General features: G+C 43.8%; 6 protein-coding genes and 1 long non-coding RNA gene across 8 annotated transcripts; 4 read left to right on the forward strand and 3 right to left on the reverse strand.

Annotated features, from left to right (window-relative positions):
* Positions 1-3,546: 3,546 nt before the first annotated feature.
* On the forward strand, positions 3,547-6,157 carry LOC124216498 (endocuticle structural glycoprotein SgAbd-3-like). The gene is made up of 4 exons (XM_046621067.2): positions 3,547-3,699; positions 4,591-4,724; positions 4,807-5,084; positions 5,698-6,157. The coding sequence occupies exons 1-4, from the start codon at positions 3,562-3,564 to the stop codon at positions 5,700-5,702; spliced, it is 555 nt and encodes a 184-aa protein (XP_046477023.1). The 5' UTR covers positions 3,547-3,561; the 3' UTR covers positions 5,703-6,157.
* Positions 6,158-8,874: 2,717 nt separating this feature from the next.
* Positions 8,875-9,540, forward strand: LOC124219742 (endocuticle structural glycoprotein SgAbd-2-like). The gene has a single exon (XM_046627792.2). The coding sequence runs from the start codon at positions 8,929-8,931 to the stop codon at positions 9,340-9,342; it is 414 nt and encodes a 137-aa protein (XP_046483748.1). The 5' UTR covers positions 8,875-8,928; the 3' UTR covers positions 9,343-9,540.
* A 1,846-nt stretch (positions 9,541-11,386) lies between these two features.
* On the forward strand, positions 11,387-12,419 carry LOC124221386 (endocuticle structural glycoprotein SgAbd-4). Its single transcript, XM_046631345.2, has 2 exons — positions 11,387-11,503; positions 11,681-12,419. Exon 2 carries the CDS (start codon positions 11,691-11,693, stop codon positions 12,099-12,101), a length of 411 nt encoding a protein of 136 aa, XP_046487301.1. The 5' UTR covers positions 11,387-11,503; positions 11,681-11,690; the 3' UTR covers positions 12,102-12,419.
* A 1,185-nt stretch (positions 12,420-13,604) lies between these two features.
* Positions 13,605-14,484, reverse strand: LOC124210724 (endocuticle structural glycoprotein SgAbd-1-like). Its single transcript, XM_046608997.2, has 2 exons — positions 14,400-14,484; positions 13,605-14,085 (listed from the first exon to the last, which is right to left on the reverse strand). Exons 1-2 carry the CDS (start codon positions 14,409-14,411, stop codon positions 13,687-13,689), a joined length of 411 nt encoding a protein of 136 aa, XP_046464953.1. The 5' UTR covers positions 14,412-14,484; the 3' UTR covers positions 13,605-13,686.
* A 1,338-nt stretch (positions 14,485-15,822) lies between these two features.
* Positions 15,823-17,132, reverse strand: LOC124210725 (endocuticle structural glycoprotein SgAbd-1-like). Its single transcript, XM_046608998.1, has 2 exons — positions 17,004-17,132; positions 15,823-16,459 (listed from the first exon to the last, which is right to left on the reverse strand). Exons 1-2 carry the CDS (start codon positions 17,016-17,018, stop codon positions 16,079-16,081), a joined length of 396 nt encoding a protein of 131 aa, XP_046464954.1. The 5' UTR covers positions 17,019-17,132; the 3' UTR covers positions 15,823-16,078.
* Positions 17,133-18,592: 1,460 nt separating this feature from the next.
* On the forward strand, positions 18,593-20,265 carry LOC138190704 (uncharacterized). Of its 2 annotated transcripts, none has more exons than XR_011176764.1 (2): positions 18,593-19,026; positions 19,440-20,265. It is a non-coding gene; the product is annotated as an uncharacterized lncRNA (long non-coding RNA). The 2 variants fall into 2 exon arrangements; XR_011176763.1 differs by having other exon boundaries at positions 18,593-18,994.
* On the reverse strand, positions 19,880-20,657 carry LOC124210721 (pupal cuticle protein Edg-78E-like). Its single transcript, XM_046608994.2, has 2 exons — positions 20,498-20,657; positions 19,880-20,353 (listed from the first exon to the last, which is right to left on the reverse strand). Exons 1-2 carry the CDS (start codon positions 20,573-20,575, stop codon positions 19,958-19,960), a joined length of 474 nt encoding a protein of 157 aa, XP_046464950.2. The 5' UTR covers positions 20,576-20,657; the 3' UTR covers positions 19,880-19,957.
* Positions 20,658-23,167: the final 2,510 nt, after the last annotated feature.

Below are 23,167 nucleotides of genomic sequence, written 5' to 3' on the forward strand. Positions count from 1 at the left end.
TCTTCCTGAAACTGCAGTATCGAAATCCTAGTTCTCTTGGCGCAATTCAAACCAGCGTTCAGACTATAATAAAGGTAAGGAAATTTCTTTCTGCTTCTCCGCATGAAATTCTCTATGGAATGTGACTACAACCGTGAAACGATTCGATCGGTAAAGATTTTGGAATTTTGACAACGTTTTTCCGTATGCATTAATCTCTGATGTAACAGATCCGTATGTTACATAAAATAAATACTTAGGAACTTATCTTTCTTTATTTATCGTAGTACAGTGTTGAGTCGGCCCCGGGTTCCTTTATACTTGATTCTTCCCTTCAGGGTTCGTCGCTTTTATGGTAAACGTAAAATATACTCGTTCGAAGGGATACACGACGATATACATGAAATCAGACAATGTTGCGTTACCAAACTTATACGTGTTATCCCTGGACCGGCGGGTGACCGACTGACTGTTACCACGGCTCTCTACTAAGCCGTCACACTGAGGGTAAGTGAACTCGCGATCGAAGAATTGGAGGTTCAGAATTTTGATGTTTTTGGTAAACTTGCCCCGATATAAAAACAGAAAAGAATTCGGAGAGTTCTCTAAGTACGCAAAAATCTGAAACATACCTACTTGAGTGTTCGAAACAGCAATTATCGTACTCTGACTTGAGCTGGCTCTGAGGTTGCAGTCTATTAGTATAGTTACCTACTTATACAATAATTGTTACATACCTGTTACAGACTTACATTTCTTTCGGTGTTGATAATTTCTTGAACTACGCTTTGGATGGACAATGACGTAAGTTATTTGCTCTTCCACTCGAGTCTCCGGTACCACAAGCCTATGTATACGGTGAAAAAATGTGCCCGTGGAGATTTGTTTTAGTGCCGAAGGACGTTTGTGTCCAGCGAAACACGTGGTATATCTATCTGTTGCGTTCGATATTTCCGGAACTTATACCGGCACGTGTCATTTTGGCTGAATGTTGAAAGTTTGGCAATCAATGCTAATGACGAGGTCCTTGATATTAAAGCTTCCAAGGAACACGGAGATTATATGCAACGTCCAATAATTGGCGAGTCAAATCGCAATGGAAACTGGAAATCAATCGGCAAACGCATCTGTGTCGGCGTAATTTCATCCGCGCATTCCGCAACGCCGACGCCCTGCAGATGGTCGCGCATTTGCGAAGATGATTTCCCTCGCCGTAAAACGTGGCAACGAGTCAGTTCAGCATCTGCCATTTACCTCCCGGAGTATAGACGCATCCAGCGCATAAATTAACTCGACCACTTGAATTTTTCATTAATAACTGCTGAAGATTTTTCCGTCGATGCTGCAGCCGCGACCTTATACAATCGCATACAGATGACGTATAATATTTCATAAACCCATCGGCAGGCGGATGTTAGTCATGCGCGTCTTATATGCATGCAGGTTTACGGAGTACAGGTATGGTCGAAAGTTTTCGCGCTTCCGTTTGGTTGAAAGCAAACTTGAGGTGAGAAAATTGCCCACAAATTCAATTAATCACATTGTTAATTGACGATTATTACCGTACGTGACCAAGATGGTTAACATGACAAGTAACCATATTAGATACGCGTTGGTTAATCACACGTCATCTCCCATCGGTGGGGTTCGTTAAATTATACGGCCCCAAAATTTTTGGTATTCTTTTTTTCTTGTTTCTTTCTTTGTCTCTTGCTGTGCCAAAGCGTATCGTAATATAGATGTCGCAATAAAACACTTCGGTAATCCTGATTTATAAATAAACAAATTGATCATTCTCATCGCTTCCTTATAACCAGAATATGAAGGTCTTTTTCATGAATAATCAGTTATGTGGTTGGTTTCTGCACATTCATATGTCATCGTGGCTAACATTTAGTATATTTGATGGAAGCCGAAAGCCTTGGAAACAAACGGAAATGATAATCCTAATGGAAGTGTGGTTTTAAAAACAAGAGTAATTGAATCGCGAACGCTGAAACGCAGTCGAGCCGCGAGAATTCTTTGCCACGAATCACCTGCATGACTTTAAGAATCGCATGACAAGGGGAAGAGAAAGAAGAGTGATTCGAAGCAAAAAGATGAGTCTGGACGGATTGTTTTCTAGGCGTGCCATCGTGACAGGGATAAGCTCTGGGAAGGGATAAAGGTTAGTTATTTGCACTAGACGTTGCGCAATCAACATTTTACCTCCGCGTAGAAAATATTTTCAGCATTTGAGAAATTATACACCGCATATTAAATTCACAGCGATAAACGCCCACCCATGTCACTACAAAATAACCTCAAGAGCGTAATTTTCTTCGAAGGCTTACTCCCACCCCCCTATCCATGCATAATTGTGAAAAAATCATGCGACTTCGTCGTTGCGTCAGCAGATCTCAGTGTCTCAAATGTCGCGAAATTTCAAAACGGAGGATACAAATAACGTCACGATTTCGGTAGAAGGATGAAATTTATCCAATCGTAAAACGACCGTAAAAGAGAAACAAATTATCACTACGACGACGTTTTCTATCGATGATATTTCAGACTTGTAGCGGGAGTTGAGATTCCTCCTCGTGTGTTAACTGCGAAGCAGCATGAGCCGACGAAGACAGCTATCCACCGCACTTCAGTGCAGTTATTAAATATGATTATGCAACCCGACAAGCAACTCTAAAGGACGAATACGGGATGCGAAGCCACCCGTCCGCCGGCTCTTGGCTGCAAAGCAGCTGTGCATCGTTTTGCAAAGTCGTACCACTCATACCGGCTACTCTACTCTTAGTGTAGCTTAGTGGCAATATGATTCGTCCATAATGGCGGTACAGTCCCCCGCAAGATGAGTTTGCATCCTAATGGACCACTGCCTATTGAGACATAAATCGCACGGATGAAAGACGCGGCCGTAAAACGTCGAATGCACCGACTTACAGCAAATGTTTGCTTGCGAAACGGAATGGAACTTGCAAACAATCTTGCATTGTCGAATCGTCTCAGGGTTTCCACCCAGTTATATATAAATACATTCCCCTTTAAACAATCAGACTCGAGGTGACCTTTCCGATGCCGAAACCACGTTGGAATTCATCTGCAATCCTTGGTTCAATCCTGAAATCCTAGAGCCTGTGGTAAAGCGAATTAGCGACATCATGGCTTCGACACTGCAAGCGTAAAGTAACCGTAGGGAGAAGAATGAGAGATCAAGGCTGACCGAGGTCCGTAACTGCAATTGGATGAACCACACCCTGAGAAACTTGCCGCCAATGGAACAGTTTGACCTAGACATTGCGTTTTCAGCATCAAACGTCAGCGGTCTATTGTCGACGATGATGCGAGCAGGCATCCTCTCCGCTGCTGCGGTATGAACATCGCTAGTTTCTTCGAAATACACCTTCGAACTTGCTCGTCATTCGGAACTAGGACCCGCGTTTCGGGTCCTGGCCCACCGCGGAGTCCGAGTCAAAGCTTTGCGACGTTGGACTCAGGGGTCAAATCACCTCAAGCGAGATTTTACGGGGTTCGAAGTGCATCAGTTCGATGATGCGTCGGTCAGAAGAAGTGCATTGTGCAGCGGCAGGGATGACCCCTTTCACTGCACCAAGTTGCATAGCCAGCGTATATAAGAGCCTTCGCTCCGAACAAGAATCACAAGTACAAAACCAACTGCAAGTCGAGTCCTTCCTACTAAGATACTACGATACTATGTACACTGTTCAGGTAAGTCCTGCAAAAACCATCGTGCGTATACACTTTCGATCGCGATGATCCAGAAACGAAAACTAAGTAGCTTGAACGCGAAAAATTATACCGACTCTGAGATACGTTGCTCGAAGACCATGTAAAATATTTTTTTTGCGGTTATCGTGGCTCCTTTGGTTTTACAACGCTTCTACCGATCGTACAAAAACAGTCTTAACGTGCTCCGAAACTCGAACAGAGAAAACATGATAGCGACGCAATTAGCTTGAAAATGCCCATGAAACTGCTTCCTGGTTTCGTGTTTGCCACTCTTAGCGTCAGCCTCAACACTGAACACTCACAAAGTTTGCTTTGCTTTTAAGTGCGAACTTAAGTGTCATTGCGAAGTGATTAACGGTACGATACGAGCGTTAAGTGACCATGAAAACGTAACTTGGTTCCTCCGAATCTTGCCCAAACGATTTATTTCACGGCCTAAAATAAAAGCGAAATCAAGATCCAATTCACCCTGCGCATGACCTCACCAAATATCTTATTCGCGAACGAGCCGCAGTCCAACGTCTAGAATGGCCACTGCCAGTGGCAACGGTAATCTTCCTCGGTAAAATGACCTAGTCATCCTTGCTGTGTTAATACGCCTAACCATCAGTTTGCATTGCACAATCTCGTCTCTTCTAACGTAACGCCATCAAGCAGCGCGCTACAAGAAGCCTAGAAAAAAAATAACTGACACCAATCGTGAAACATCTTAGAAACGGGCTCATTACGCCAATGGGTCGCGGTGTCCGAACCATCGTAACATTTTTTCCGTGGTTCAAGTAGTCTCTTGCGTCTCTCTGTACTCGAGGCGACAAGTTTTCGACAAATCACAGTTGACAAGACTATCGCGAATGATATTTTGACTCCAAGGTACTGGTGGTCGTCGCACTGTGTGCGACGCGAACTTTCGGGGCGCCACAGCGTCCGACCGGTGGATCGGATAAGGACGCTGTCATCACCGCCCAACAACTGGAAGTAAATTTCGATGGGAACTACGTGAACAAGTGAGTAAAACTGCGTGGTTAAGCTTGTTGATACGAACCGTCACCGAATCCAGAAGTACGACGGCTATAATTCACTTTGCAGCTTCGAGACCAGCAACGGCATAAGCCACCAAGAGTCGGGACAGCCGAAGCAGGTCGACAACGAAACTCCTGTGGTGGTCCAGGGCGCCGACTCGTACACGGCGCCGGACGGCCAGCAAGTGAGCATCACCTACATCGCTGACGAAAACGGCTACCAGCCTCAGGGTTCCCACATCCCAACGGCGCCTCCAATTCCCCCAGAGATCCTCCGGGCTCTTGAATGGAATGCGGCTCACCCTGAGGAGGAAGACGGCGGTCAGGGCAGACCGCCCCCAAGAGGTGACCGTTTACCCCGCCACGAGTCGGTGACGGGATTGTTTTTAACCAATTTATGAATTATCGAGTCCCCTCCACGCTAGACCTTAAAACTTGGAGGATTATCTGAAATCCCACGATTGTGATCCAGTGAAAAGGCCACCTCAGAGTTGGCTGGCAATCTGAATTCTAATGGCTGGATTAAAGTTTAAGTGTATTCCGAAATTATTATCTTCACTTTCATGAGTAGCTTTAATCGGTAAACGAATGTCGTATGTCGACCGAGAAGAAGTTTCGATTTCGTTGGACGTGTGATCTTGCCAAGACTACATTTAAAAGTCCAATCAGGAATTCAAAGATTCTAAAACCTGTTTTTCTAGTTATTTTCACCTTCGTTGTACCGACATTTCCCCGAATATCAACCAGGAATTCACTGTAATTGCCTGGACTTCTAATAATCCGTGCCTCGCCACGTTTGTGGGAACGGCGTCTAAACCTGTCACATCTCTCTTCGATAACATCTGGCTTCGATCAATTTGAACAATCTATGATCGATGCGTGTTAAATTAAGGATACTTGACAATGAAAAATTTCGTAAATTAAATTTTGTAATTTCGCTTCTTCTCTGCTTCTTCAGGATAAACTGAAGCCTGCCTTGATCGAACAGGACCAGACCTAAGCAAATGTCAACCTAGCCACGGACACAACCGACTCAATCCTTGGACACGTCTACAAAAATAGATCTAGGTTTCATATTTACTATAGAATACAAATAACAAAGCAAGCCAGTTACACGCATGTAATTTTCTTATCATAACGCTATTTTTAGAGAAAAAAAAAACACAAACACACACACACGTGAAAAAGACAGAAACTAAAAAAACCACTCGTACCTAAAAATAAAAACGCAACTCAACCGCAAACGTGAATTGAACGTGGCCCGGGCCCAGGTCTTGCGTTCATTAAAATTACGTGCCTGTGTAGGTACACTGGTGCATGCGATATGGTGGTGTACCGATGCGCTGTAAACGCTACAAGTGCTACTAGATTGTGATTTTTTTACATGTAAATAAATAAAGAATATACTCGAAGCTTAATAGGTTCGTGATTCTCATTAATCTCATTCGAATTGGAAAAACCTCGTCGGTATTTCGGCATTGACATTATTGTAATTTCATTAATAATTCATGATTATGGTAAATTACTATTCATGTCATACTTTGTGTGAGATGAGTACGGGGAATTCTTCCGCAATAATGAATAAGATATCTGCTACAAAAAAGTCATCTACGTACAAATGATAAAAAATTAAACAGTAGGTTTTCAGCTAATGAGGATGAACGTCATCCAAAAATCAATCTAGTGTAAAGGTCATCCGGGGATATCAAGATTCAACGTTCGACGACTTGGATGTATTAAAATTTTAGTGCATCATCTTCTCGCCGAAATATAATCGGCTCACGTCTGACGGTTAAAATTGTTGAAAAAAAACACATCATTAAATACATAAATACATACCTTACGGAATACAAGTCGAATGGCGACTTCGGTTGACATTCAAAAACTGAGGTGAAGATCGAAGTAAAACTCATAGAGGAGGAGATTATACTAATAATAACACGGAGAAGAAGAATATCAGTAGCGTGTTAAAGAATGGTGCAAGATTTGAATAGGAAACAACTTGAACGTCGAAAAATGTGCTTCGTCGTCCTAGATATTTTAGGTATATCTGTTGATATAATTATGAATGTCTACGACTAGACGCGAACATGCAAACAATCCTTAACCTTAATCGAAGACATTCCTCATACTTTCGGTTGCACAAACCTGGTGCGTGTGCTTGCATTTACCAGGAAGCGAGCGTAATCTGATCACAATGCGATCTTGTCACGAATATACCGAGAAGAAGGTTAAAAGTAAAGCTTGAAGTTAAAGACAATGAGAAGTCTAAAAATCTTTTACTTCAGAAGACACCTCTGGGGATAAAATTTGAGCGATTCATTCAATCCGCAGTATTCAAGTTACAATGAGATTCTAGGAACAGGCGGCAAGTCCTGTGAAGATGTAATCAGAAGGTGTTTTTGTTGAGAATCCTTTGTTCGTCCGTGCATCAGTCCGGTGTCCATTTTTTGCTGATGGTATAATGGCTAGGAGCGGTTAGTTCGGTCTTGCGAACGCCAAGCCAAAATCAGCAAGTATCATCCAGGATGTAATACCGGTTAGATATTTATTTCTGGCTTGCGATTTCTGGCGTTTGACTGTTTTTGATACACGACTTTCGTTGAAAAATCTCTCACACGATATGATAATCGGTCCGACCGACGATTATCAGCCTCAGAACCGGTTGATTCTCGATCGTCTGTAAAGGTTCGATTCGCGAATAGCCATGACGCCTTCGGTAATACAGAACCAAAATTTCATAATAAAGTTGAATTGATTGAATTTTAATCAAGTGTCGTCAGGTCGTGAGACTCACCAGCCTTGACGATGAAGTCTGGATTTTAGATGAGAGGAACAGAAGAGAAATTGAAGATGAAAATGCACGAAGTGTAATATGAATTTCTGGCGTATTCAACGTATACCTACACGTTCGTGGAAGTACCTCGAGTTTCTTCCACTAGAAAGTACCATCCACTCGTCCAGGCATCGGATGGCTCAGCTAGTCAAGCACGTTCACTGCAAGTTGGAACGGAAACTCGAGATACGCATGCTTCTGACGAAACGAACGAGCGTTGTTATTCGTATAATACATTAGTGCATCCGGCGATGCTACATTTCTCCGACCTGCAATGTGATTACGAAACGATTGACGAATAAACGGAGAACGCTACTTACAGCCACGCCTGCCTTGCTCGTGGTCTTGATCTTGATCTTACTCTCCTTTCAGTACTATTCATTGATGCTCCTGCGAGTACAGCAACCGCGGAGAGTAAAAGGCTGAAGTCTAGATCGTTAAGGTATCATGTAACGCACCGAGGCCACGCCCTGACAATTTCGGAAACCGCGAGCCTACGCTGCTTCGGAAACCTGTCGATGACGTGAGCATGAGTTAATTTTACGACTCGCCGGCCTAAGCGAGGAGTATTATAATTGCCAAATTTCCAGATACCTCACGTCGCGGTGTAGCAAACATTTTGTTATTTTTTTATTACTGTATTCGGCCTTGTTCCTATAGTGCAATTTCCAGCGCCGTTAAACCCAACGAAGAAGACAGAGGATCCTAAATGCGTGGCAGGTTCGATTATCTTTTACTAGTAGTTTCTTTCTCCCAGCGCTGCCGAACCGGTTTCGATGAGCAATTCTCGATTCGTGCCTTTGGAAGTAATTGGGAACGGATTACAGAAAACGTGATATCACGATATATTACTCCCTACGGCGTTCGATGGATTAGAGAATAGCGCTGTATCCGCTAACTTCGATGAAGAAAGCGAGAGTTACGCTACCGATTTGCTCCAGACTGCTGGCCATGAAAAAATATTTAACTTTCGACACGGACATGGGTTGCATTCTTCAGCGCGAGATAACTTGCCGCTGGATATGGTACAGGACGAGCTAATGAACCACCTTGCCGGGTGGTTATGGAATCGGCGATCCTCAATCAATATAACTTGGACGCGTTTTCTTTTTACTCGCAGCTTCTTAGTCGTGTTTTTATTTCTTGAACGAAACGGGCATCGAAGAAGTGGGGAGTTGTCTGCCTCGTCTCGTATACTCGTCAGTCGAAATATTCGGTGACATTTACGGGTTTGACCGTGTGCGTTTATGTGTGCGTGTAGTTTATCTCCCAAAGTTTGGGTATAAAAGGTTGGTGGTCCACGATGGAAGGTATCAGTCGTTCCCAGTGTTCAGTACAGTTCACTCAGCAAACATGAACACGTTCATAATCGCCCTCTTCGCCCTGATCGCCGGAGCTTCGGCTGCCGCGGTCCGAGAGCAAGAGAAGTTTGTTCCCATCGTGAGCCAGGTTCAGGAAGTAAACCCTGACGGATCATTCAAATCGGCATACGAGAGCGCCGACGGAACCATTCAGCAATCCCAGGGAGGTCTGATCAACGCGGGCCAAAAGGACGAAGCCCAAGTCATCGAAGGTAGCGCCACCTGGACCTCCCCGGAAGGCATTCCCATCGCCCTGAAATGGATCGCAGGACCCAACGGTGTTGAATTCCAAGGAGAGCACCTCCCGGTCGGCCCTCCAGCACCAGAAATCCCTCTGGCCATCCAGCGCAGCCTGGAATGGAACGCGGCTCACCCCGAAGAGGACCCCAAGCCCAAGCCCTTGTAAGAACCTCCACGGCGACAGAAACTCCGTACGAGCACTACGATGAAGCCCAATAAATTGTTAACCTGATGACTACTCTCAATACCTGTGTTAACTATACACAACACCTACTCTTACACGAAAACACACACACCTACACAAATACACACATTTCGTATGTTAATTTCCTGTGAATAAATTCTCTTTTGACATAGAATACAACATTCTTTTACTTTCACTGTATAATAAGCACACTTGTACCCGTACCCTCGCATAAGCCTTCGAATATTCTTCGATATATTTCGATCGGACAGTCACCCGTTTCATTTGTGTAGCGTTCCCGTATTGGGACTCATTTCGTCTCTTGACGTCGTAACATGAACACCGTTGTGGTTTTGTTACGTGACAACGTTGAGACGGTACCATTGTCATCGGATCGATTGCGTATCGATTGAAATCGATCATCGTCGACACATATATACCAGAAAGATTGATAATCGGTGTGCTTTGAGTTTCTAGCTGAAGTCAAACTTGTCAAGCCTTTAATTAGCTGGTATTCGATAGATTGAGACAATCAAGTTCCTTCCTGACCACAGACTCTTTTTTCGTCTTATTTAACGCCAGCTCTTCTGTGGCTGTTTATAGTTATTAGTCAGTTTCACTTTCCGTATACCGAGAGAGACTCTAGAATGACCAAGTAGCCGGTCTCCTTCCATATTAGTATACGGAATATGCAACGTCATATGCCAATTTCACTAATGCTAATTGATAACCAGTCGTCGTCTAGATAAACACAAGAACTGGTTTTTAGGTACAATATCTATGGGAGGCAATTACCGAGCGCATCTAACTACGCACTACCAAAATTATACCTACTCTTCAACTTTATGCTTCGCGTCTTAAGCTGCACATAAATTTCACTCCAAAAATTACATGCAATTACCGAAGCTCGATTGTACACCCTTAGGTTTATTTATAGCTCGAATATAGGTAGACGCATGCTTTATATTATACGAGTCGATAATTTCAGTATTGTTTACCCCTCGTTGTATCGTCGAATTTTGAAAAACGTACGCGCAATAACTGAGTTCGCCGACCAGAAGCGATCGAGGGGGGAATAAGTCACGCAGACTCAGTTACGCATGTTGAGTAATTATTGAGTGCGCAATCGGGTACTTGTCTCTTCAGCTTAGACCCGGAGTGTATTTCTGAAGTTAAATGTTACGTCTTTTCGTCAATGATGGACGTTAAGATAGCTTTAATCAGTTTTAATAGCGATTAATCTGAAGTAAGATTCAAGAATTTACGCTCTTCGGAATGAATAAGAAACCTTCACCTACCCACTAATTGCTCAACGTTCCCTCGAACGTTCTCAAGATCTTTGAGAAAGTACAATCGGCATAAATCGGAAGATGGTCCAAATGTTACACAACTACGATTTACTCGTATTTGCCAGTGTCGACCTTTCTTTTTCTTTTCGAAATCAGATTCTACGGAACGAATCAACTTTTCAGCCGGTAAAATACTTTCATATGAAATAACGGTAGAAAGAGAAATGAGTCATGAACTGTGCGATGCGTGAATGATTTCGCATTCTGTATTTAAAATCATTAATCATCGAAATATTTTGTGGAATCAACAATCTGGCGCGTTAAACCCTATTTTTCGTGAGAATCGGATTCAACGTAATGAACTTTTTTTGTTAAATGCGAAACTATGTATGTTGCTAATTCAGTTGCGTCCTTCATGCGTTTGTCCTTCAACAGACATTGAGCAGAACTTTTCGATTCAGAATGGCATCAAATGAATGACGTGACCTAATTCGTAACCAGGTAAATATTAACAGAAAGTTGATTAATTTCACTTTCGAGTCGAATTCCATTTCATCCGCATTACGGGAGATGGAGTTTTCAAGTTAAATGCATCGCCTCTGAAAGAGACAGTATCCCTCATGCTTCACGTACGAAGAATCGCGTAGTTACTGCATCTCATGGAACAGGGAGGGGCCGTTAAATTACCGTTATCTGCATGAACCGGTATCACGCCATGCGTTCATTGACATTTCGATTAATATGTCAAGTCTTGCAACGAGATTCTGAACCGCCTATAAAAGCTGGGTGCAATCGGCACACAGTCATCACTTCACAGCTATTGCTTCCAAAGTCCCGACTAGCATCTGTAACAGGTAAGTTGCATCTTCGGTCCAAGCAGATAATCCGCCATAGATAGATATAAACGGAATAAACGCTAAACAGACAATCAGTCGCAGTCACGTCGGTGATCTTTGAAATCGTATTTGCATGAGACAAAAACCATCGAGTACAGAATAATACCTACTATCTTCTTATTCCCATTGCTGCAGGTCAATCACCATGAACAGCGTCCTTCTAGCAGCCCTTGCAATTGTCGCCGTAGCTTCGGCTGCCAGTCCGAACGATGTGATAGCGATCGTCAGTCAGGAGCAAGACATCAGCCCTGACGGTAGTTTCAGCTCGAAATGGGAAACCGCGAACGGAATTTCGGTGCAGGAAAGTGGGACGCTCAAGAACGCAGGGCAGAAGGACGAGGCCGAGGTGATTCAAGGGTCGGCCGCCTGGACAGCGCCGGATGGTACTAAGTTGAACTTGCAGTGGCTTGCGGACGAGAATGGCGCCAATTTTCAGGGAGCTCACCTGCCCACGCCGCCGCCACCTCAGGAAATACCAGCAGCCATTCAACGAGCTCTTGACTGGATCGCTGCCCACCCTCATAAAGAGGAATCCAGCCCCAAGGGAAAGTTTTAGGTTCCCGGTGGAAAATTTTATGCTAATTAACGTTGCGAAATAAACGATTATTGAATATTATAAACAAATGTATTCGAGTTTTATCGTCTTGTTCTTGAGATTCCGATTGACGACCATGGCGATCGAATTGTCGGTGCCATTTGTGAATCGTCAAGACAGAATGGCCCCACAATTACACCAAGTTTAAAAGCTCCGTCAGTGAAACTACGTGAAATATTACTAGCCAATAATTGAATAATTAACCGAATAAAAATTCGCATAGAAGCCGCGGGGATCGCGGTAAAAATAAAATTCAAGCTACGCATGTTTATTATTCAATGGTACAAACTCTGTTTATTCCTCCATTTGAAAATCGAAAGATTCGTGCAGGATCTGGACAACTATTAATTGCTTCTCCGCTTACCGATCCGCCCGAGGCGCGAATTCGTTAGTCAATTTGGCATCGGTTTGATTGCATGATTGCGGTCACTACTTTAATCCTCAAAGTGTAATGAATGGGAGATTATTCACCCACTTGACATAACTCAAACTTATGACGCTAGAGTAGGAAAAATAATAATAATAACAACAACAATAATAACAGAGAGACGTGAAAATAAGAAAAGTAAAAATGGCGGCACGTGCACCAAAGGCGTTACATTGATTTGGAATTGAGGTCGAAGATCGCTTTTGATCTCCTGTAAAGAGGATTTCGCAATTACCATACTGCGAAAGTTTCGCTAATAGCTCTGCGGCCGAAGAGTGTACACGGGTTGTGCATGAAAGTACAGGCTGCGGTGCCTGCAAGAGATCCTCTTCAGGTGCCGGACGCACGTGTTAGTAGAAGCGAAGGTGAACGTATACGTGGCTCTGCCGGTAGTCTTAGCACCTCTTGTAACTAGCAACTAAAGGCAACATAGGATCTTCCTCGTACAGCCAACCGCATGACCTCCTTCTGGCATACGCAAATCGGGTCTTGCAATAGTCATCATTCATTATCCTTGACGTACCAAACATGCTTGAAAACACTCACCTAGCATAACATTCTTAAATATCGGCCAGAAATGAAAATCTCATCTCTCTTTTTTTCCATCCAACGCGCAACGTGCAATTATCGACCTGAGAAGCTTCGACGTTCTATTACTTTGAAGAAATAAAAGAACACGAAACTGTGAAATCACCTAATTCGATCTCGGTACAATACAACGAAAGCCAACGGGTTTTCCTAACCAGTTGGCTGGAACACGTGAGCCGTTTTCTCATCCTCGCAAAAGACCTTGTCCTTAATTCGCACCCACGCTCAGACCTAGGTACGGTGAGCTATCCTTAAGCCATTACGGGTTCACGATAGTTCGAAGTCGTGCAACGTTTGCGAGATACCACTTGATACTGAACATCGCGTGTTTCCAACGGTCGGATACGTCCTCATCATCCATAGACGACGACTTCGGACCATCATGAAAGGGACACGAGGATCTTAGATTTGTAGGAGTGTAAAGACTGCGTGAAATGGTTACCAAAGTGTTATGGAACAGGCAGATACTGCGCTTTATTTATCAACATACAAACTAACGGTCGTCCATGGTTAGTGGAAGACGGGTTGAACTCATTGGTAAGTCTTCTTGAGCTCGGCCTCCTCGTTGTAGGGATGAGCCTTGGCCCATTCGAGAGCCCTGGCGATGTAGGGGGGAAGTTCAGGGGCTGGTGGGGCGACTGGCAAGTGAGCACCTTCGACTCGGGAGCCGTTCTCGTCGGAGATGTACAAGGTCTTAATGTTCGAGCCGTCGGGAGCCGTGTACGAATACTCCCCCTGGATAACCTGGACGAGGGTGTTGTCGGGGCCGGCCTTGGCAGAGCCGAGTTCTTGCACGGAGATGCCGTTGCCGGACCAGGCATTTCTGAAAGCACCCCCAATATCGGTCTCCAGAACTTGACTCTCGATGGGCGCGTCCTTGTCGAGTCCAGAAGCTGCGAAGGCGGCTCCGAAGAGCATCGTGACGAAGATCTGGAAGTTTAATAAACGGTTTTAATCGGTTGCCTATAGCCAATCAGGGTTAATTTGGGTCGTTCAGCTGCGCAATTTAGTCAATAAATTTCGAGGGGTGGGATTTGACGCGAAGTTTTCTCGATTCAGCGATCAATTTATCCAACTTAATTTCCCGGTGAAGATATTTTTTGCTATAGATTATTTATACGAAAAGAATTGTTTGACGAGAACAACGGATTATATCTACAACAATTTCACTGCAACTGATCGTATATTATGTATATGTTATATCACGGTGAGTAAGCACCGCTCGTAATCCATTCACAACGTACAAGAGTGTTCATGATGAAGCTGGGAGAACTGCTCAGGATTAACTGTGCTAAACTCGAATCTAAAATTGCTTATATACCCACCTATCTTGAGAATTTGGAATGCACGTTGTTTAACGTAACCAAAGGTCAGCGAAAATATTCTAGGTTTATCGGGTCTTGCGAAAGCATACTGCTTGCCGAAATTAATTCGATTGCGGTATAAGTATGAAATTCTGACTCTCGCACTGAAGCGAGAGCGATGGAACCTCGTCGTTGAAATCCATTTACATACGTAAGTTACCGCTTATGAAAAACTTATCGCCTTCAAACTGTTCGTATGGATTTACACGTTTGAACGTAAATTAAAAGAAGAACACGGAAATCAAAGGAACTGTTTTGAATACATCAAGTCAGAATTCATAACGGTGTAAGTAATAATAGTCAATATTCTTACAGATTTTATTTCGTATTGACTTCAGATGTAGCGTAAATAAGCGCAACGCCTTTCTAATAACGATCTTGAAATTAATTATCAATCGTGAATGCTAGCGTATGAACAACGAGAATATAATATCGGAAAAAACCGTCAAGGAGGTACATAAATTTGAAAAATTCCAGCATCTGACATTTAAAAAAAAAAAGAGACAAATATTTCCTACATTCGATCCTAACATCTGCAAACTTCATCGTGATATTTATTTTGAATGATGCAATGACATAAATCATTGAGAAAAAAATTTGTGTAAATACGCATCACTGCAAAAGGTTATGGCGCAATGCAGAAATGCAAAGGATGTCGCGGCAAAGATATATGGGATGGCGAACATGAGTCCTGCAGAACTCGTTGACATTATCAGAAATCTACAAATCACAAATTAAAACGTAAAACTGGTAATACATGTTGCCCCGTCTATACGGAAGCGCATAATTCAGTTAATCGTCACCCAGACAACATTGATCTTCGATCGATATTATACTGCCGGAGTTAAAATAAGCTTCTCGTCCGTCTAGCGAATTTGAAATTATTCAAGATTCGAACAATCTTTACTATTCCGCGTTAACGAAAGTATGTAAATACCATTGAGCACATTAAACCGAGTCATAAAAGCTTCGAGTCGATAGATAACAGGTTCGATTTTCCGCCTAGTCCTTGCCATTGGAGTAAAGACCTTGGCGCTTTGTACGCTTGTCGAGGAACCTTCTCAAAGGATCTCGATTAACGGTTCTCATAGTATTTCATCACTTATTCACTGGCTCTAACGCGTACCCTAGAATTGACCGTGGTCGGGTCAACGTTCGCTCATTTAATTACATGTTCCGCGAAGCGATTAATCGTTTGAAACATGCGGTGCACCAGTTGGCATCGAGCGTAAAGAAGCACTGTGCCCGGTGAATCGTAGGTTAGAATTTCCGCAGGCTAAATAATAACATGAAATCCACAAAGTATAGTTTACAATTTTTAATACATTTTTTTGTTCTTTATCGTACAGACAATTGGCTGTGCTTTTGCATTGACTCTTTTGTTTTTATATTATCACGTGGAGTGTGTGTGTGTGTGTTTGTGTGTATATATGCATATGTGTATGCAGTAAAAATAATAAATATGTACAACATTTAAACCAATGTTAGTATATCGTAGGCACTGGGGGTGGCTCTGGGTGGACGGGAATTCGCTGGGTCAGGTCTAGGGTGGATCAGGATCAAACTTGGTTCTCGTCTTCTTTCGAAGGGTGGGCCGCGTTCCACTCGAGGGCCTTCTGGATGGCCTCGGGAATTGGCGGGGCGGTCGGGATGTGCGCACCCTCCGGCTGGAAGCCCTCCTCCCCAGCCTTGTAGGTCAGAGAAATTACGACGCCGTCTTCGCCGGTGTAGCTGTATCCACCCTGGACGGCAGTGCTCTCGTTCTCGGCGCCGGCGTTCACCACGGAGCCTTCCTCCTCGGCCTTGATTCCGTTCGCCGATTCGTAGCTCCACTTGTAGGAACCGTCGGGGTTCGGTCCATCCTGAGTTTGGGCGACGATGGCGATCGGCTCGTCGGCGGGTCGCGCCAAGGCGCAAGCCGTCAGGGCGAGAAGTGTTACCTGGAGGAGAAAGGGGGGATTAGATTACGTCACCGTTTCGCTGTCGCGGAGTTTTATGACGGATAGCGCAAGACGACACCGCGACGGATCATCGCGGCTAGAGGATAAATCGATTCCTGGGGTAACAAATCACCGTCGGATGGACGGCCGAGAGTAAATCTTTGTTCGTCAAAGCTTCGAAAGGACAACGCGAGTGTTCCCGGTGATTTATCGATTGTCGACCAATGCCCGTTCGGTCGTATTTTGTTATGGGACGAAATTTCATCTGGCGCGAGGCACCTCGCGGAGGAGCGCGACGACACCCGGATCCTTTAACGGGAAGTCAAATCGTGACTTTGAGATCGTCTGCACTCGATGACACCACAGATATATTACATCCAACTTCGAGATGTTCGCATTGTCGAATACAGTTCCCGACCGCTCGGAGTCCGAAATGAATAATCCAATTCAGCACTGTTGAACCAAGCGCGAGACGCGGCACCGAAATGACTGCGAGGATCGTCTAAAAGACAATGAGTCCCGAAGACAGTGTCTCTTCGCTTACCAATGCCGTGTACATGATGCAGCCGTAATCGCCAACAGCAAGTGTTTGTCAAGCAGGTAGGCCGTCGGCATATTTATACCCCCGAAGGCATCACCAACACCAAAGTCGGCATACGGCTTAACACCACCTGCACTTTGACTTACGCATGAATAATCCATACACACGACCACGCGCGCGTCTCGTCCCAAGTACCAACAAGGGCACACCAGGCATCGCTTGCATACGAGTGTCGAAAGTGTGCGAGGATGGAAGCCGATGACAGACGTGTTGGTATCGTTAGGTGCCTCCACACATGGAAGACGACGAACAACACACGACGTTGAAACACCGAGACATGGAAGCTGCGACGAGGGGATGCGGAGATACGGAGGTACGAACCTCCAGAGATCGCCGTACGTCGTATGAGTCGTTAAATGTCATCGGGTCTCCAATAAGGAAGGCTTACTCAATTGTCATATATAAATACTTTTCTATCGACATTTATTTGCCACTGCAATTATTCTCTTTTCAATCATTCCTGTATATTCTTCTTCTGGCCAACCGTCCGCCCGCCACAGAGCGCCGATGCGTCGGATTCTTCCGCGTCGTCTAGGCGTCGAGCGATTCCTGGGTGATATACATTATTTTCATATCAACGTGTCGTTCCGTTCAACTGAAACGGGTTCAAAGCCGTAGAAATTTCAGCTTCGCTCGAGCTTGGAAACAGAGCGCCTGTTCTCAAAAGGCGCTTGCGACGAGGAAGAATTCATTCGTGAATCTGGGGGGTTCACGGCGCTATTGTATTCAAAATTAGCATCGTATCCTACGGAGCTACTGACTCTCAAAGCATACTTCAGATATACGTTTGAACCCAGCTTTTGAACACATTCACGCAAGACTTATTGTCAGACAAACAAAATTCCTTCCTCACAGTCGCTTGCTAAACACTATAAATCTATCTCAGAGAAAAATTTTTTTCTTCAAGCCCCGTACTAAAGTTGGGCAACGTCTCGCGTTCTTGTGGTTATCCTTACATCGTCAGAATTTATTTGCACATTTTGTCTCTATCGGGCTGTTTCAACCGGCCGGTGACTCAGGACCTTCGGCTTTTGGAGCGTGAACCTCATTTCAGCCAAGGATCGAGTTGATAGATTGAAAACTCGTCATTTCATGACAGTTTATACTTTTCACCTCCAAATACCGGGTAAATTCTGATGTTCGTCCCTGTTATGTTAAATATTTGGTACACTGCATCAGACCAGGTAAGAATTACTCCCTAAAATTATATATTGAATGAACGAAATTTATTCTCGATGTTTAGCTGCTAATTAGTCGTGAACAATTTGACATTTTTCAATTCAACGACTCATCTTGACCGAAGCTGTGTACGTGATGTGCGTAGTCGATTAAAAGCTTGCTTCTTCGTGTTCTTGACTATTTAATTGGCTATTTTTATTTTGCCAGCATGATCGTTTACCGCAGTACGTATTTATCATAATTTTCTACAAACGCAGTTAGAAGTGGTCAGATTGGCAATCAGTTACAGCAATAACGAGTTACGTGACTGTGCGGACGGCAGTTATAAAAATCGAATCAATACTACTATTCAATTAGATTCCAGCACATCGCTATTTTTCTTTTTTTTTTCTTTTTTCGTTTTGATTCGACGAGATCGTTGTAATCTCACTGCATCGTTAGACCGTCTTGAATATGGGATTATCGATTGTCCGTATTATAGATATATCGCCAAAGGCAGAATGATTTCGATCGGCAGATAAAGTGAGGAAAGATTCTCTGAGTAATCAGCAAAGTTTCGCGGCGTGATCCATCGCCTCGGTTACATAAACAGCACCTACTCTGCACGAATGGTTTACGGTCGTGTCTATTTCATTGTCACTTTCATTCGGCGTTGGCGTCGGCTTCGGGACGCAGGGCATACAAAATGCGCAAAGATACACCGCTGCTGTCGCTTCGATAGCACACCGACATTCGCTGATGCAATCGCAGCGTAGGTATGTTAATCGCATCCTCGAATAAGTACGCGGTAAGTATAATGTATAGTACTATAACCATGATCAAATATCGTTGCAAAACCGGCGGACGGAACGTCTGCCAAACAATGGTTGAACCTTTTCTGCTATCACTCGTAAATGATCTTACCGTAGAGAGATGTAAGGGAAATTTTTTTTAAGAGAATTTGAAAATGGAAATCGAATTCCAACGATTTCCTTCACTTGCTCGGTTCCGGTCGTGAATTACCAACCAACGTTGAATGCGTTTTTCTTCAAGTGTAATGTAAAGATAATTCTTCATGGTTGCAAATTCCTACGGGCAATGTGGCATCTAACGGTTAGGGTAGACCAACAAACAAGGCCGACGGGTTATAACGCAGGATTTACACTTCCAGTTCTACAGCTTGTCGGAATGCCAATTTTTCATCATTGCTGTTTGTTGCAGGCGTAGATCTGAACTTTTTATACGGCGCCAAGTTCTCGCTTCGAAGCCTCCTCTGTCTCGCGATGATTTCTGAAGGACGAAGATCCGGAAGATAGAGTTCGATCGAACGAGCTCTTACACCGCATTGCTTTATAATGCATACGTATAGCTACGGCACATAGGCATTTTGGTTTGAATTCGTTGTATAACCTTTATTTTTTGACCTTTGGAGACGGACTGATGACTGAAGTTGTTAACAGCTCAATTAAACTAATCGTGATCGTTTCGGAATGTGAACTAAACATTTATAGCCCATTACTCGAACGAAATTGTTATAATCCTTGATTTGCGTCAAGCATATTACCGATAATCGACTTACAATTATCGAGCAAGACTCACTATGTGATATGCTCAGGAAGGAAATATATATTGAGTTGAAGGTCTGATGGAAAAAAATACGATAATTGGGTAAATTGAAAAGCATATTCTCTTTATTGAAAAATCGAAGTGGTTAAATTAGGTTTTAACCAACGTACAACTCATGCGTAAGTCTTCTTGAGCACAGCCTCCTCGTTGTAGGGATGAGCCTTGGCCCATTCGAGAGCCCTGGCGATGTAAGGGGGAAGTTCAGGGGCTGGTGGGGCGACTGGCAAGTGAGCACCTTCGACTCTGGAGCCGTTCTCGTCGGCGTAGACCAAGGTCTTAATGATCGAGCCGTCCGGAGCCTTGTACGAATACTCCCCCTGGATAACCTGGACGAGGGTGTTGTCGGGGCCAGCCTTGACAGAGCCGAGTTCTTGCACAGAGATGCCGTTGCCGGACCAGGCATTTCTGAAACCACCGTCAATATCGGTCTCCAGAACTTGACTCTCGATGGGCGCGTCCTTCTCGAGGCCGGCGGCGCAGGCGGCTCCGAAGAGCATGACGACAAACAGCTGTGAACGAGAAAAATCGTATATTAATAATGATTATTTACGACGTGAAAAATATCGGATCTAGCTGCGTTAGAAATTGCAGTCACGTGCCAAGCCGGGACTTGGCGTAGTTATGACGAAGCCGAATACCGAAAGTGAACTTACAGCGGAATTCATGTTGACAGTTCGGCTGTATAATGCTCTGTATTTCGATACGGATTTCGACAGGACTTTTATAGTCATCCTCTCGTATACTCGGTGATGGAGGGGCAAATGTCAGACATTCTCTTGGAAAAATAGAAAACGAAAACCTGCCCACAAGCTTAACAGTAATGTCAGTTCCAAAAATTCTAACCAGCGACTAGATTTGCTCGTACAAATCTAAGATCTTCGTCACCACTCGCCGATTGCCTATAAATATGAATATTTGGGATACCTTGACGGTATCACACACAAACAGTCTTGCAAGATCTGCCAAGTTAGTATAATTCTAGCTGCATTTGTATTTTCTTAGATAATCGAGGTACAAGTTTTCGAAAAGTTCATCATTCTTATATAGCTAGTCGACGAGTAATAAACAGAATTTATGCAAAAATTCAGACCCCAGAGTAGTATTCGAAATATTCGAATACCGATACAGCGGTTACTTCAAACATCAAAATTTCTTTCGATGTGTACGCCAGACTGCTATTTTAGAATCACGAAGTGTCACACGAGGCCGATATAATAGCATGCCGACTGATTTAAACGTTAAATTATGTTCGACGTAATCGCTTCTCAAGGAATTTAATGAACAGAATTTGCTTGAGAATGTCGTTCCGAGTCGTTTTTCAAATTATATTCTTATTTTTAACTGGCCACGCAACTACACTCAACCACAAACATTAAACCGTGATGATATATTTTAGGTTGAAAACTGCTGTCGCTTATAGACATCGATAGTTAATTGCCATTGTCAAATTACTGAGTGAACAATCGTCGAAGTTATTACACTTTTACGACTTGAGTCTATGGAGGCTTCGAGAGTATGAATCCCAACATCGACCACATTGGATCATTTTCACATCATGAGTTATGCAAAGATTGAAGACCTTTTTGCGATAGCCTGCGCGAAAAATTCTGTTGCGCGGTTGACATTTCTTATTTTTTTTTTTTTGTCCATTATTTCATTCGGTAGAATGCATGACATTTGCCCCCGCCTGCAAATTCGATTCAAATATCACTGGACAAACCCTGTCGAATTCAGGAGTGTTGCAATTTCAGACCCAAGTGCTCACAGTGCTGCACCATTATCGCGAAACCCTTGGTAAGTATTTCAGCCCATAGCAATCGGATACAGCTATCTTCGTCTTGAGTAGAGTCCCAATTCGCCGGCTTCGAACCAGCGATCACACTCGTTAGATAAATCTTGTTCACTACATGCTGTTTGGAGCCGTCAGCGTTGTAAATCCTGACAAGAACGCACATGTCGGAAATTCAGTCCTACGAGATGTGAGTTTGAAGGGTAACTTCCAAAGAGCTGAACAGGCGGCTTGTTCGTCTTCCATAGGCTTAGCAACTCACAAGCCGTTTATTGAAATAAGCTAAACCGATACACACGTATTTTGCTACAAGAGGCTTGCCTCCTATATCAAAGAATCGACACGCTTTACTTGGCTTTCGCTCACCCCTTCAACAAGCCAGAAAATGCTAGGTGAAATACCCGACGAACACGAAACTGATATCCAGATCTCAACATGACCAGATGCTCGGGCTTTGTATAACGATTATCCAAGTCTGCATAACGCCTGCAGTTTAAGTCAACAGCATAATTATTCGCTGCGCATTAAGACTTGTTTATCGAAAAATTACAGATACAGATATCCTGGCGTACGACGGTCAGACCTTGTTGCCCAAGCTAAGAGTTACGCGTAATTGTTTGGGTCATTTTGTAGTCCAGTATAAGTAATTGCGACTGCAAGCAAGTTGAAGTGTTGTTTTCATCTGGTAGGGTCCAGACTTACAGACGCCGAGTCTCGCGAAGATCAGATAATCATGTGTTCGATCGCCAATTGTTTCTTCGCTGTAAGATAATACACGCGCACGACTGATTCACGGCATAGAATTATTGGTTCTCCGATACTCGGGTGAGTATAATCGTTACCCTGAGTTTCACACACACCGTAAACCTTCTTCCTACCTGCGAGCCAATCGCGACGAAAGATACTTATTCTTAAAAACAATCCCTGAAAATGATCGCGTGAAACAAAAAGATGTTGAGCGAAAGTCAGAATCCTCTTGGATAAAAAAGACCGGTGCGGTATGATGGGCCAAGGACTTTCCGGATCGGGCGATACAATGCGTAACCATTATATCCTTTCCAAACCTTTTGCGCAGAATATCGAACACCGGTTGAAGAATGCGAGGAAAAAGTTTGCTGAAAAACAATCCTCGTGCAATCCTAAAGCATTACTCAACCTTCGACATTCTCTGCATGCCGCCACCCGAAGGCACCGTCGTCTTGTCCTTGGCCAATTTCACTGGCGTGAAAGAAAGCGAGGGAGGGGATGTTTTAGGGTGATTTGAAGTGACGCAATTTTTGCACATTGCATTGTGCTAATTGCGGGTTAGGTGTGAATTAGAAATAATACGACGAGCTCTCTGACCGCGGAGTTTGCCCCACCTTGGGAGAAGGGTTTTACTGGCAATTTGACCCACGCATCGCGACAACGTGTTCGTCGGGTGTTGTAAATGAAAGTATGAATTCAAATTCGGCTCGTTTACATCGCGACGCCTCGCGCGAGCAGCTTCTTGGCGCTGCCGGCTAGAATCGTTCACTTTTATATGTCAAGGTCG

This window comes from Neodiprion pinetum, chromosome 1, assembly GCF_021155775.2.
Source record: "Neodiprion pinetum isolate iyNeoPine1 chromosome 1, iyNeoPine1.2, whole genome shotgun sequence".
NCBI classification, from domain to species: Eukaryota; Metazoa; Arthropoda; class Insecta; order Hymenoptera; family Diprionidae; genus Neodiprion; species Neodiprion pinetum.